This window comes from Squalius cephalus (genome assembly GCF_949319135.1).
Source record: "Squalius cephalus genome assembly, chromosome: 19".
NCBI lineage: Eukaryota > Metazoa > Chordata > Actinopteri > Cypriniformes > Leuciscidae > Squalius > Squalius cephalus.
The window spans coordinates 6,567,523-6,583,717 of record NC_137140.1 but is presented as its reverse complement, the minus strand read 5'-3'; the positions used below and the strand labels follow the sequence as shown (position 1 = coordinate 6,583,717).

The 16,195-nt window shown below is 36.7% G+C and overlaps 1 protein-coding gene across 2 annotated transcripts; it reads right to left on the bottom strand.

Moving 5' to 3' along the window:
* Positions 1-8,316: 8,316 nt before the first annotated feature.
* On the bottom strand, positions 8,317-10,212 carry dkk1b (dickkopf WNT signaling pathway inhibitor 1b). 2 transcript variants are annotated; one of them, XM_079851034.1, is made up of 4 exons: positions 9,886-10,212; positions 9,654-9,798; positions 9,413-9,553; positions 8,317-8,935 (listed from the first exon to the last, which is right to left on the bottom strand). In XM_079851034.1, the coding sequence occupies exons 1-4, from the start codon at positions 10,087-10,089 to the stop codon at positions 8,685-8,687; spliced, it is 741 nt and encodes a 246-aa protein (XP_079707160.1). In that variant the 5' UTR covers positions 10,090-10,212; the 3' UTR covers positions 8,317-8,684. The 2 variants fall into 2 exon arrangements, with proteins under 2 accessions (XP_079707160.1, XP_079707159.1); XM_079851033.1 differs by having other exon boundaries at positions 8,617-8,935; positions 9,654-9,795; positions 9,886-10,160.
* Between the last annotated feature and the right edge of the window lie 5,983 nt (positions 10,213-16,195).

Genomic DNA, 16,195 nt, shown 5'->3' with positions numbered 1-16,195 from the left:
CATGCTAATATTTCATGTGATGAGCTACACCTGGTTACTCTGAACGGACATCTGTGTCGATTTGAGGAGAACTGACTTTACCATTTACACAAAACCGTTTTCAACAGGAAAAAAAAAATGCATTTTGGCTATTCATTTACAAGACAACAGCGTTTTGGGGGACTGAAAACGCAAACCTTAAAAAATGGGTATCAAAGTGCAAGTTTTTGAAAACTATACCGTTATCGTCTCTGTGCAAACTACAAACACACGAATTTGTGAAAACGGTGACCTCATGCGCATTATGTGCTCAATCTATAGGCGTGTAGTGCTTCTTTACAGAGTGACACCGCCAACTACTGGCCTGGCAGCAAAATACAGCGTTAATCAGAATTGTGTGTGAAAAAGATTAAAAGTGCTTGCTGTTTTACTGCCTCTGGTGTTCATTTCTGTTAGAAACTGCAGTGATATGCACATAGTACGTAATTAGCATTTTGCAAAAATGTTGCCATATGTTTTTCCAATGAGCCTTTGTTGAAAAAACACCTGAGGCCAGGTGGTTAAAAGTCAACATAAAATAATAATAATAATAAACCATTTTTGGTTCCTCAAAGAATCTTTCAGTGCATTTTTAAAATGTTCTTTAAAATAAAAAAAAAATAAAAAAAATTCTTAGTGTGAATATTTTTTTTATAGAACCTTTTCCCATGATATAAGAACCTTTTGTGGAATTGAAAGGTTTAATGGATGTTAAAGGTTCTTCATGGAACCATAGATAAAAAAACCTTAAATGTAGGTATATAAATGAGTCATATAAATTCATTTGCTATGTAGTAGTATTAACACAAGCTCTTCTTTATTTGACAAAGCAATACCACATGATTCACACACCAAAATATTATCACAAATGTTAAATAATTGGTCCCATATTTATATGGAAGACTAATCAGCCCATTTACGTTCACTATTTTGCAGTTCAACAGCTCTGTGATACATTCCTTTTTAAAATAACTAATATACCATGTAGTAATCAAATATGCTTGAATTCCAATCTTTCATCTTTACACCTTATATGATCTAATTCCATATTGGACTAAAGCAACAAAACAAAAAAGAAAAGAAAAAGAAACAATCCATTTGATATAAGAGTTAAGCCCATTTCCGTTGAAAACAGAGGCAGTCCTGTAGATGCCATAATCAATTCAGGATCAGAGATCAGGATAACAACAGGAGAAACAACTGGGAACTGAACTGTAAAATAATAACAATAATCTTTTGCTGTTCCATTAATGCAGTCAGTAAATGAAACCTTTGAGACCTGTTTAAGAAGAGAGTATGCAGATGTTCCCCAGCCTTATAAAGAAAATCAACATGTGCATGTCAAAAATGACTCGTATGACTCGCAACCCCTTGTTAACCCTTACTGACGTGTCTGTGGGGGGGAAGACAAAACAGCCAAAAATATGTAATGCAAGAAAACGTGACATCATCGACAACCACATTATGTGACCGCCGTGAACAGCACTCTTGAGGCGCTGATGTGTGACGTGATATATACTGTAAATGTCACCGTCTGTCATCTCGAAATGACGTGAGATAAAAAGTCTAATAAAGTAATATGGGTGAACTTATCTTCCTTTTATGTGAGGCCTCTCTGTTGTTTTTATGATATAATTGATGATACTAAGCCTTTGTGCTGGTGTGTATTTTCTCACGAGGCAGCCAACTGTAAAATGGGAGGTTAATTGACGCAGCCCATGGGGGTGACGCGAGGTCACCGCCGTCGTCTCTGTCAGTTTCAAGTTCTCCGGGATCTGTTTGGATCTTTTTTTATTTCGGAGGAAACCGTTAAGTGTCCCTCGGGTGATGATGAGTGATGTAGCCCCGAGTCTGCACACATGAATAAGCACCTTGAAAATAAGCACACTGCCTGGGCTCTATGGGGGAAGAGAGCGAGCCTTTGAAGTCATGTAATGTACACCTACCCCTCCCTCCTTCTCTTTGACTTATTTATGGTATTTGTTTCAAGTGTAGTTGAGAAGAAAAACTTTTCCCCCGTCCTTGCATTCATATTTAGAGTGAGGCCTGGTGAATGGGCCTGGGTAGCACGGTTGCTCCTCTGAGGAGATGGATGGTGTGCTCTGCTCTATTGTGTGCGGAGGAAGTGTATTTGAAAAGGTCATTGACGGAGACCCGAGGACGCCCCTCTTTCATGTGGATCCGAGCAGCTTGTTTGTCATTAGCACTAGGCGCTGAGGTGCTAAATGTTGTTTGCCTTTCGACGGCGGCCAAAGCTGCTCTTTTTGAAGTGTCCCCTCCAAATTAAGCCTGCCCCGCTGGTCCTCTCGGATGACACAGATAAACTTGACGGACTCGCTGCATCTGTCCACCCATCGACACGTATTCTTTTCTCCTAAACCCTTGTGCAAATGAGCAAACACGCAGATAGTAATGTGCGGGTAATAGCTCAAATTAGGGGCGCCATTGTTTCGGTCAGCGCCTCACGCTGCCACACAACGGCCTGCGGTCCGAGTAAAGCCAACACATTTGCACCTCACTGAGATCAAAGATTCGAGCCTTTTTTTGTGGATGCAATCACTTAGGCAAATGAGATTCTGCGTAACCACCTCTTTGTGTAGTTTAAGTTGGGCTTTTGTGTAGAACAAATGGGGGCATTATGGGTTTGGCGGAGGAAGAGGTAATATCAAAGGGAAGCGGCCTGCCCTATTAAGCCCAGTAAACTGTACGCAGCACAAAGGAAACAATTGAAGAACATTAAATTGGCTTTGGCTACTTCCCTTCAGAGCAGAGAGAGGAGAAGTGGATGTGACATAATTGTCTTTAATGATGAAGATCAGCGGTCTGAGCGCTCCTGTGGAATGACATTGTCTCTTTTCAGAGGGAGACAGGAGATATGCCTTTCTTTTCCGAAGCGATTGTGTGGATCTCTGTTGAGGTTTGCAGTGTTATCTGTCTTCAACTCTGGGTGACCTGCAAATCTCAAAGAGGCCTCCAGCATATTTGCGATTCGGGGAATCGCAGATCCGGCCTTACGGGGAAGGGCATCACACGCAGAACACCTTCAAATGTTTAGTCCGCTATATTTAGCTGTCTTGAAGGGATGGTTTGCACTAAACTGAGAAGCCTGTCACCGTCTGCACACGCTCCGTTCCAAATCTGTGTACTGAAGAATCAAAACATCTGTCAAGCTCCAGAAATAAAAAAAAAATGAAAAAAAGTTGCCAATACGTCATATGATTTGTGCCTTGTGTGCAACAAATTTCAGTAATTATTAACAAAACATTTTCAATAATAATGATACAATTCCGAATCTGAAGGCTTGAAATGCAGGGTTGTAAAACTTTTTTTTTATCTGCGTGAACTATTTCTTTTAGTACAGTGGAGTACAGAGTCCAGCATTTTCCCTTTGCCCCTCTGCTAATGCACTGATACTCAATAGAGACTTTTTATGAGTGGGTGTGGAAGCTTTTGGACTAATCAGACACTTAAACGATGATGACACCCAGCACTATAGTGACAGCAAAGAAGCTGCCTCTGTCCTCCACATGACACAACCATACGCAGCCACATCATCAGCTCAGTGCTCCTATAGGAGACTGAACAGTGCATTGCAGTACATCTAGTTCAGTGTCACATTTGCATGCTTCTCTGCACATTTTTTCTCTGCTATTTCATTCAAAGGTTGATATAACGCTACACCAATTCTCCGCAGTACACAAAGCCAAGTGTATAATTCCTCTTTTGGTTCTATGTAAATGTTTTACACTGTAAAAAAGAATTTTAAATTTTTAAGTACAATCAACTTGGATGTTTAAGTCATTTCAACTTAAATTATATTAAACTGACTTAAAAAACGTATTTTGATAAGCAATGTAACATGATGTTGAAACTTATTGATCATATATTTTTTTTACAGTGTTTGTGTGTATGTGTGTAACTGTAAAACTATCTCCAATATCTACTGATTGTAATAAATAAATCCTAGATTTATTCCAGAGAAAAACACCCTATAGTAATTTGACATGTCCCCTTTAGAGTTTCAGAAGAGATTGGAGCAATGCCTCAAACTTTGAAAATATCTCAGCCATTTCAGTATATTCAGTATGAATAATCTCTTCCAAAACCAATTTAATTAACTGGTTGCACAACTGGTTGCACTTTACAATAAGGTTCATTAGCTAACATTAGATAATGTATTAACTAACGTGAACTAACAATGAGCAATACATTTGTTACTATATTCGTTAATCTTTGTTAATGTTAGTTGATAAAAATACAACTGTTCATTGTTTGTTCATGTTAGTTGACATACATTAACTAATGTTAACAAATACAACCTTTGATTTTAATAATGCATTATTTAATGTTGAAATGAATATTAACTGTGGAAGTAGCGTTCATTCTTAGTTCATGTTAACTAAGGTAGTTAACTAATGTTAACAAATGAACCTCACTGTAAAGTGCTACCAATTATCTTTTAAATTAGTAACAAATTAACATGCACAAATTAGTAATAAAAATGGTGAGAAGAATAACGGTCTATTAATTAGTTTGAAGGCTATTCTGTTGCTGAAAAAACAAAAACAAAACAAAAAAAACATGACAGGTGCAAAAGTGATGTTTGTCATAAAACTTAATATACCCATTCCAGAATCTGCTTAAATGAAAGATGAGAGGCTGTTTGTCCTTTTTCTCACATCGTATTCTCCACCAGTGTTTGAAGAGCCAGTCATTTGTCAACACGAATGAAAATCACTTTTCCATGTGACATCAAAACATGTCAAATATTTATCATGTAATTATTCCGACAGGCCTTACTGACCAAGATGTCCATAAATCTCATCGTAAAGCTGCGTGGAACAAGAGCGAGCGTTCAGACCATTCTCAGATGTTCCATGACACAACATGCTCTTTTAGTTTAATGATGATATAAACAGTCAGATAATGTGTCAAAATTATTCATAGAAAACCAACAACATTTCACTAAACCAAGTGTTGCATTAATTTTATGCCAAGCATCCAAACCAAAGCATCACTTTTGCATATGTGGCTGTGGTTTATTTAAAACGCTTCAAAAACATCTCAATCTCAAAAGATCTCAACAGCTGATCTGATTTGATTAGACAGAGATCTCAATATGAATTCCAGCATTTCTCATTCTTCTAAATCCAAGTTAACTGAGATATACCATTATTCATTTTATAACTCTATACTCTTGTCAGCAATGGTCATTTTAGGAGAAACATTTAAGACAAGGTTGATACTCTCAACTTAAAGGAAAAGTTCACTTCAAAATGAAAATTCCGGCATCGTTAACTGTTTCTGTATGAATTTCTTTCTTCTGTTGAACATGGAATATATTTTAAAGAATGTTGGATAACCAGACAGTTGATGGACCCCATTGACTTCTATAATAGGAAAAGAAATACTATTTACGTCAATGGGGTCCATCAACTGTTAAGATATCTTCTTTTGTGTTCAGCAGAAGAAAGAAATTCATACAGGTTTGAAACAACTTGTGGGTGAGTAAATGATGACAGAATTTTCATTTTGAACCATTATACACAGCAAAAGTGTTGAAAAGTAAGCCATTTTAACTGGTTTGTTTGTAAATTTGGTATGTTTGTCTTATCTTGAGAGACCTCTCTAGTTATGAAGGGCAACCATTCAGAATAATTGTTAATGCCACATCATAAAATTCACGTATAGTCGTTGTCATTGTTAACTGTTTCTTGCCCTTTGACTTGAGATAAACAAAGCCTTAGAGACGGTGGTGTTACGTTCTCTAACTCTGTGTTTGGACTCTGTCAGGCTGCTGTCTGCTGCTGAAAACCATGCATCTTAAAGAGCTCATATCTGTGACGCCTGCCATCATTACAGTCGGATCTCGCTGTCTGTAATTTGCAAGCATGGCAGTCAGTCAGCTAGTAAAACAGCACAGGGTCATTCCAAGCCATTCTACAGCCAACACTGACCCACAAACCTCTACTCTGTGTGACACAGACGAGACATCTCTGTATTTATGCACATTGCTTAGACTCGGGTATATAATTCATCAAACGCTAACTGTGCTAGTCAATTGAATAAAATCCAGTAAAATAGCACAGTGCGAATCATCCTTCCACAAATTGAAAAAGTAATGCTGCTTAATTATTTTCATAATATTCATTGACCTGCTGTTTTAATCACCACATCAGTATTTTCTCCCCTTTGATGAAAACATCTAACAGTGACTAGTAGGGTAAGATCATACTAGTAATTACACACAACCTTTAAATTAAAGACAACCACGCAAATGTCATTCATTTATGCAGCGTATCTGCCATTATAATATAGAGCTGTGAAAATCATCTTTTACCACACAAAATGTTCAAAATGTTTCCTTAATTGTATCCTCTCATCTCACTTCCTGCTTAAGGCTAATCAACATTAAGAGATCTGAGCCTTAAAATATAACCTCAATGAAATCGTAACCTCTTTTGAAAGCGTTATTTTAATAAGGCAATGTCAAATATATGTGTATCTGTTCACTTTTATTTCTTCTTAAATTCATTTAAATAGTCAATCAATAAATCAATCAAAAAATAAAATATTCTGATACATGCAGCCATGTGTCCCATTCATCTTGCCTAACTTGACTAACTGACTAACTTGGCTAACAGGCACATACTTTCGAGGGTAAATGCTCAATTCACATTAATGTGTTTGGGCTCTTTTTAAGTAACTCTGCGTGTGAGTCCCAGTTACTTAACTATTTGTTGAAAAATAGTATGTGCCGTGAAGTGTTGACTGATCTCAACTTCAAAGTGAACCAGGCTTTAGGGGCAGTTCGCAAACATTCACACTGCTATGCTCAGAAGCCCCAGTATTGCTGCTTTATTGTGCCTACTTTGAAAAAAGAAGGAAATCCACCTTTTCACACTCGTGTTTGCAGATTATTTCTGCCTGAACACTAGAAACATCCTTTATGGACCCTTGATTCCTCTTAGTGAAGCATATCAAATGGCCTTGACCTTACTTAACTGCTTTACTGTATGCAGACTGCGGAGGTTTGGGTTTCTTTTGCACCATTGTGCAGCTTGGGATTCCATCCACAGATGTTTGTGGTCTTCAAGCTGTTGACGGTATTGACAAAAGCATGGGATAAAGCCTCTCCAATGCCAGCAAAGGCACATGGATGGGAAAGGGACAATTGCAAACTGTATATCCTGTGCTTTGAAATGCTTACCCCACTGCTTTGTCTATCTTGACAGCTCCAGGTAAAAGACTTAAAGTTTCCAATTACAGATGGGAGAAATGCAAAAGGAAGCAGAACGCGCAAAACCAACTTTCTGAATGAGGGCGTGTTTTGAGAAGAAGGGTATTTGCTCTTTCGCAGCATTGTATTCTGTTTGAATATGCTACTCTGTTAAAGTCCCCATGTGGTGAAAATCAAGCTTTTAATGTTGTTTATATGTCAATGTGGTGTTTTTAATATACGCTTTAAGACAAACCAAATTCATAAGTCAGCACCACTGCTGGGTATTTTCTCTTTAAAACTGCAGAGAACCAAAGACGTTTTAAGGGATAAAATGATTGATTTTAAAACGACCAATATTAAAACATAAAGGAGGTTAATAATCAACAGTGTACAACTATAATGATTCACTGAAATGTAATAAAACTGCTTCCCATCCCATGCTCTCGCTATGAGCAGACAGAGCCATTAAACGCTGCCACTATCAGTGAGCATCCTTGAACTTTAAAGAGAAGGTGACTATAGTCAGTCTCCACGTGCTAGACCATATTAAAGCCTCTCACCTTCAAAGAGAGAGAGAGAGAGAGACAGACAGACAGAATTCACAAGCAGACCTCAAACAGATGCTTGTTTGTAATGTGTGACCTGTCTATATAAATGCTTTTCAAAGCATCGGATCAATCAGACATGGGTGGCTTTTAATCTCCGTTTCAAGATGGGTTCGTTTACATTACTGCGATTTTCTTTCTTTTTTGTTTGTAACATCGCTTTATCTGTTTATTTTATATTCTTAAAAAAAAGTGTTTTATTTAAATGATGGATCATTTTGATATTGTTCTCTTTGGTAACTTTGTTTCAACATGTGTAACACAAAATGACTTCAAAGTAATACAAACTAAAAATAGCCTCCCTGATGCAATTGAATATGACTTTTTTTTTATAGACACACCTTATTGAATACCTTAAAGTCATAGAGGGGGATACATAAAACCTCCTCAGCTCTGACCACACCTAACTTAACATTCTGTGTATTCTTTACATATTAATGCAAGCATGACTTAAAACACAGTAAACTGAATATCATCTGTACAATCTTTATTTAGAATAAAATAGACATTTAAATCAGCTCTATATGACTGTAAAAACCAGATATACACAAATAAGATAGACTAGTAAAACACTGAAGCACCTTCTTTCAAAACAGGGTTGACAAAAATATCTGAATTAAGTGCCAACTGCCTTATATTATTTACAGTATAATACAGTAATTTACTGCAATATTTAAGTTCCGTTGAGAAACAATTATATCTACTCTGCAATGTTGACACAAGAAAATGGAGGAAACCAGTTGAAAACAGAGTATCCCATTCCAAGTCCTGTTCCCCTCAACCGCTCGTCGCTCAAGTCTGTTTTTGAGCTCGTGGAAGAAAATTCCTTAAATGTTCATTCAGTGTCTCTGGCAAGTGTGCAGACTCCGTGATGACTTGCCGCCGTCTCCTCTTTGCGTTTTGCAGGACAGACCATCTCCACAATCGCAACGCTGGAATATTTCTAAGCCATGGGTGCCTTTCCTCTTGTGCTTGGTGCAGACCTGGCCTTCTCTTAAGACGGGCTTGCAGATTTTGGACCAAAAGTGACGAGCGCAGCAGAGTCCCTCAGCACAATCTAATGATCTCAGACAGGTTTCTCCCTCCAGTCCTTTAACAAAATAACATCCATGAATATCATGCACAACTGACATGTTATTTTTGGGGCATCAGAAAAATGTCACATTAAGGGATCAGGTTGATGAACATAAACTTAGTCTTACTTTATAAGCACGTGTTAGTCTTAAAACTGGATTATAAACACATTTCAACATGCTCCAAAAGTTCTACATGTCTAATCTACGTCACATCTAATTAGATAGAAAGTTTCTAAGAATTTCTAAAAAAAATCCTGGAAAGTTTCTGGAAACTTTACAACCCTAATTAATACCGCTCACATTCCTGAAAAGTTCATGCCTACTTAGTGATACACCAGAGGGTTCAAATATCTGCCTACTGAGTTGCAATTATTTCAAAGGAACATTATCTGAAAATGACCTGAAGCTATTCTACACATATACACCCAAACATAAAGTCAACATAACATGGTGGTTGATAAAGTCTATTAGTTATTTAAAGCATTATTTACCTTTTAGCATTTGGTTTTGTGTTGAACCTTGACTTGGAACTTTTGGTGGCATCACAAAAGTAGAGTTCTCATTGGAGATGGACACAAACTCTTCCATTCCAATCTGATGAATCATGTCAGGATCATTTGGAAGACAAACTCCTAATAGGAAGAGGTTCATAGTTAGCCAAAACTGCTTGTTAATTGTTAAACTGTTTGTTGATGTTTTTTTTTTTTTTTTCTTTCATAAGTTTGATCTTACCATTGCTGCAGTGGTTGCCAGGGCAGCACATCGCATCCCGGATGCAGCGCTTCCTGCGCTTCTTACACAGGAGACAAACACCGCGAGACAGGAAGCAGAACCCCTCGCCACCGCATTCCTCGTCACTCTCGCAGATTAAAGGCTGCTGAAGTTTACAAATACACTATTAGTCTTACGACCACGATTTAAAAACAGCTGTCTGAACATAACATGTGCTCGTTTATATTCTTACCTGCGGTGTATCGACGGCGAAGTTCAGACTGCCGCTGTCCGCAGGTGACTCATCCGGACTCGGGCTGACCGGGTGACTGGGACTCGCCACACCTGAACCGACCTTAATAGCGTTCGAGTTGAGCACCACAGAACCAGCGGATGCCACTTTGATGAAGCCCACAAGAATGAGGCAAGCGGTTGAGAACATGGCAGTGTGCAACATCGTCAGGTCTGCTATTCCTTGGATGGAGGATGTATTCCCGAGGTGAGCAGAGCTCTTCTGTGGTTCCTCATGAGCGCGAGACGCTTCATTTATACGCGCGCGGGGTTGTTTGCGCTCCCGCCCCTCGCTGAGAGTAACAAAGAGCTGGATGAAATTTCAAAGCGTAGTGTCTATCAGTGTGTTTGTAAGCACGTCTTCACGAGATGCCATCAAACAGCCACTTCAGGAACACTGCTTATTTAATTCACATTAATGGGGAGGTCAGTCATTTGCTGAGAGAAATATGAAGTTAAGTCAAAAATGACTATACAGATTATTGATTATATACAGATTCAGTATTATATTGTATTATATGGCCATATTATGCAATAGCCTACTGTAGATGCACATTTACCCATTTACAAAACTTTATCTGCTTTTATTTAAAATCAAAGTGACGCAAAAGTCAGTCTGTACCATATATTTGGGATAATAATAATAATAATAATAATATAATAATAATAATAATAATAATAATACAATAATTTTATATATATAATTTGTATATTTTTTACAATATCACATGCAGTCTGATTATTTCATTATTCAAAAAGCAGGATACTTGACACTGGACCTATCGCCTGAATATTCCGAGTTTATTTTCCTATAGTTTCATAGTTTTTCACAGTGAGTTTGTATATTCCATGTTAGAAATGCTGTAGGTTGGCAGATTTAGCAGATCTTGAGTCATAACCGCGATGGAGTGCTCTTTGAAATGCGTTTGATTAAGTGCACGAGATCAAAGTGAATATGCAAATAAGAAGAAGTGAGAAGTTTACCGAATTAATTATCGTTCAGTCTGTGCTTTTAAACAAATAGTGAGTGATTAGCAATCTGAGATAAGAATGCGATGCTCTTCTTAGGTGACGTGGTTCATCTATTGATCTATATTAAAACGATTTGAGCTTTAAATTTTAGAACAGAATAAAACAATTAGGCTTCCTGATTAGTCTCGCTTTTAAAAAATAAATAAATAAAAAAATATCATCCAAATGAACTGAGCTACCCATGTGAATCTGTATTAAAATTTAGGCTAGGTGAGGTGACTCCATAGATTTGAAACATTTCAGATATTCGCAGTCTAAAATTAAATATGTTGCAGCATGGATAGATTGCTCCTAAATGATAACCACCAATAATAATGTAGCATGTATTAATAAATTGGTGAGCATAAACTGCGCAAACGATTTAACATTTTCAAAGTGTCTGTCTGCCCAATTCTCCGGGATAACTCCCAAATCAATGTCTTTGATGTTGTTGACAGGGCCGGGTCACTTCTAATAGACGACCACAGGACAAACGCTCAATACACTTCATTAAACGTGAATTGGCAGGGTTCATCCCCATCCCTTTGTCTATTGGCTTTGTTTTAATTGTACATCCAAAGCTTACAGTGGTGTAAAATGAAGCCTGTGTAAAGGACCCTTTGATGAGCTCAGATCAAACAGGACTGAAGCCCGTGTCTTAATCAGACTTCCAGCGATGCTATTTTCGCAAACAGTCCATTTGCTCGGCTTTTAGCGGCTTTTTGTGGGCAATGTACTTAGCAAATTCATTTAGTGGGATGCCAGGTAATCCTGTTTTAAAATTCCTGATGACATCTCAATCAGGCCAGGGCTCCTGAATGACCCTGAGTAGCTATTATTCACTAGTCTAATAGCCTATATTAAAAATCGTAACCGTGCGTCCTTGCATTTATAGACTATGACGCGGTAAAAGCAACATGAAAAATGACATCAGTTCAATACAGAATGAATGAATGATTGAAAATAAATCTGCCAATAGCTATGGCCTAATAATAGTTATAGCCTAACTGCAGGTTGCTAACTATAGCAAACTAACTTGGCACATCAATGTAAAATGCGTGCCTTTTTCAATTCATTGCAATGGCTTTGAATAGTAATTCGGTTCTTTTGAATTGGTCTTTTCAAAGAACCGGTTCAAAACACCGAATTAATTCTTCGAAGTGACATAATTAGCTACTTCATCACTTGACGTGGCATTCATGCTCTAACATGTTCGAATGGTAGGCTATGTTTTGCATGTTGTTCATTAAGATTTTTGATTAGCTTTCGGCTAATAAGTTTTTTTTTACTGTGCCCCAGTTCATAGGTGCATCGATGATTCAAGTTATGAAAACTTTAAGAACCACAATATGCTGTATATTTATATAATTTCCAATCAAGTCATTTAACTCTTGATGTTAATGGATAAATACTATCCATTTTAATAAAATATCTGTAGGCTATGCGCATTAATAAAACGGACATGGTTGTGTTTTCAGTAGCCTAGCTATGTTTTATTTGTAACATTTCTGCTGTTATCATCACCCATCTGTTCACTCTAACAATATCGGATGATTGCCTACGAATCGGACATGTCCAAAACAGATTTACTGGTTTACACTAATCGAATGGAAAAATATCCGACTCAAACGAATCGTTCACGTATCGGACATCGCTATTTATCTAAGATTTAAGTAGCCTTTACACAAAACATACTCCCGTCACCTATAAAAATCGCAGTTGCGATGTCCTTGAAAGTGTTAATTAGATAATTTTGTTTCATTGTGTGATGTCAAATTTTCAAATGATCGCGCGGGAGTCAGACTTTCCCTCTTGTGGTAATGGTGTGTTCTTCATGCAGATGGAATGCGAAGGTACGTCGCTTACTTTTGTAGGTTGCTATCCTTTCCTGTCCTCCTTTGGTGTGACAGTCTAAGCGGGGGGTTGATGCATGTCCTCTGATGACTCTCCAAAACAAACTTGTTTCTTTGTTGATGCTTTGCTGGACTTCATGTTTGAAGCTGGGTGAAGAGTTTACTGTAAGTACCTGAATGGCCCAAAAATTGTAGTAATATGTTTAGAAACATAATAAATAGTCAAACATGTCTTCACACTGAGAAAAAATCTCTCCCAGTTATTCTCTGAATGACCATAACCCAATGTTATATCCATTTAATGCTTTCAGGACCTTTGTGAGATCATGCTATTTATAGCTACATTGTGCAACCATATATAAATATTAAAAGCTTTATTGGTCAAAATTACCAATTAGTAGATGGGTCATTCCATGAAACAATACTGCATATTTTACATAAAATGTTTATCAACTTTAATGCCACATGGTTTTCTATGCATAGATGCACCCCGATTAACACAAATGCATTAGTACCCAATAATAATAATAATAAAAATAATAAACTTTTTGAAGCACTTTACCCATGTCCTAAATCATGTTTTCTCAACTTCACTATGAAATAAATGTTTTTTTTTTCTTAATCAGCAGTTTTAAGTAGGCTATTAGTATATACATTAACTTATTCTCTTTTACATAAAATACAATTTATTGTGATACATATTTTGAGTAAAACCATTAAATGAGCTCATGTCCCTCAAACTTCAGTCCACCCTGTTACATGCCATTTGCCCATTCAAATCTTATGCATATGCCCTAAATCACATGACTTGCTAGAAGTGACATCATTTCCGTTGAGGGAAAGCAACTCTAAGAACAAAGAAGTAAGAATTAGTCATAAACTTTTCTCTTTTCCCCCCTAATTTTTAAGTGACTTATCTAATAGCGTAAAACAACGTCCACCCTGTTGTGTCAATTTAAACTGGATATGAAAATGTGTGTGTGTTTTTTTTAAAGGATTATATATATATATATATATATATATATTCAAATTCTTCCTGAATCTGTTCTGTTGTTCTTTTCTAGCTAGTAATGGATTTTATAAGCGTAAAACATCTACCCTGTTACGGTCCACCTTGTTGCACATTGCATTGCAAATATGTCATGTAACATGGTTGACAAATGTCATAGAATGTGATTTTTGTAATAGTTGGTCAGACTTATTAGGTTATACTAGCATGAGCTTGACCAGTGTGTACATTTTAAAGATGTTTTTTTTAAAAAAACCTGCTCTGTCTAAAATCCACCAAACTGTAGAAATGACCCAGATATGCCATTGACTGATGGTTTTAGCTGCTGGAGGTCAAAGATGTATTTTCTACCCCCCTGGGTTTACATCTTTTGATGTCCATGGGCCACAGTGCTGGCAATGAAACATTACCATGCTTGTGTGTTATCTGTTGAGAAGAGGGGAGGGCAGATGTTTACAGAGCATTATCACCAGCTGATAGGAGTCAGACCCTTCATAATACTGACACCTCAAGCTAAATCTTGTTTGTAGGACAAGATAGCAAATCTTGTTTGTAGGGCACCCTGAACTTCTGAACATAACACACTATGAAAACAGCAGCATTTTGCAGACATATTACTTTGAAAGATGCTTTTATTGTAAGAAAAACGCATATAAATCTTGGTACCTTTAAAAACAAAAAAAAAAGCCACAACTGATTCAAAAGAACATTTGAGGTGTCTGACCTAGCCGTGCAGCATCAAAACAAGCAGGGGGAATTCTGAATGCCACTGTGTTAAGGCACTTTCAATAATGCCAAAAGATATATGGTGAGCACATAATATCCATTTTGAAAAGTAAAGATAATACAAGACAACTAAAATAGCTTACGGAGAAAAAAAAAAAAGAAGAAGAAAAAAAAATATGCAAAAGGAATGGTTTTACTCTGACAATAAATCTCTACGAATATCACAAAAATATTACCACTGTATATTTATATATATATATATACATAAATATTTAACCCTGGTCCTACAATAAATAAGATTACATAATTGGTTTTCCAGCACAGCACTTTGTGTTCAAGCTATTATAGACCATAGGCAGTCTTCTCATCATTGTTTAAATGAGTCAGGGTTGCACATTGTGAATATGATTGGTGAAAATGATGGAAGAAAAGTATGTCTGGGATCAATTTTAGAGCTGATTATTTACCTTCATAAACAATCCCGATCTTGCCCACATTTTATCTGGGGAAACTGTGACTCGACAGCCCTTCCACTACAGAAGTACAGTGTGTATTTTAGTTAAAATCCTGCCCTCTAGTGGTGCACAAACTGCATTGAGTCTGATTCAATATTTCAGTAGAAAAATCTAATTCATTAATACACAGGAACAAATAAATAACACAATATTAACATTCTAGTAACTGACTAATGAAAACTTGTGATTAATTAATTAATAGCGTTCGGTTGAATGTGGTAGTTCACTATTAGCTAATCAATAACTGCTATTTTTTCATACCTCCCAGAGGACTACTAAGAACTATGTACACATGTCCATATGTGAATAATGCATAATTCATTCTAAAGTGAGGATCATGGTAACCCACCAGTAATGTCTCCAGTATTACCAAATCCTTCAGAATGAATTACCAATTATTTGTAAGAGTATTCTAAAGTGAAAAGCATGATAACTCTGTAGTAATGACTAAAGTCATTGTAAGCTTTATAGTAATTCCTTCTGGTGGATGTGTTAACACTTGAGTCATTACTAGTGGGTTACCATGATCTTCACTTTAGAATGACTTATACATTATGCATTATTCACATTAATTATGAACCTTTATGTAGTTCATACCTCTGAGGTATAGTGAACTACTAGTGAACTATAGTGAACCACATTCAACTGAGCGCTATTAATTACTAATTCGTTAATCAGAGTTTCTTGTTAGTTAATAACAGTTACTAGACTGTTAATATTGTGTTACTCACTTGTTTGTGTAGTTATTCATTAATGATGAAACAGTATTTTAAAGTTAAAGTTTCCCATTCTACAAATACAAAATATCCAGTCTAGAAACCGTTTATTAGACGATTCTGATAAAAGACTGAATAGATAGTTCACCCAAAAATTCTCTCATCATTTACTCACCCTCATGTCATTCCAAACCAGCACGACATTCTTTTGGCTGTGGAACACAAAATAATATATTTTGAAGAATGTTGGCAACCAAACAGTGTCCGTTCCCATTGACTTCCATTGTATTTTTTGTCCATATAATGGAAGTCAATGGAAACCGAAACCATTGGACCGTTGTTGCCAAAATTCTTCAAAATATCAGTGTTCCACTGAAGAAAGTAAAGAAGTTTTATTTTTGGATGGATTATCCCTTTTAAAGGAGTATACATAAAAAAGGAC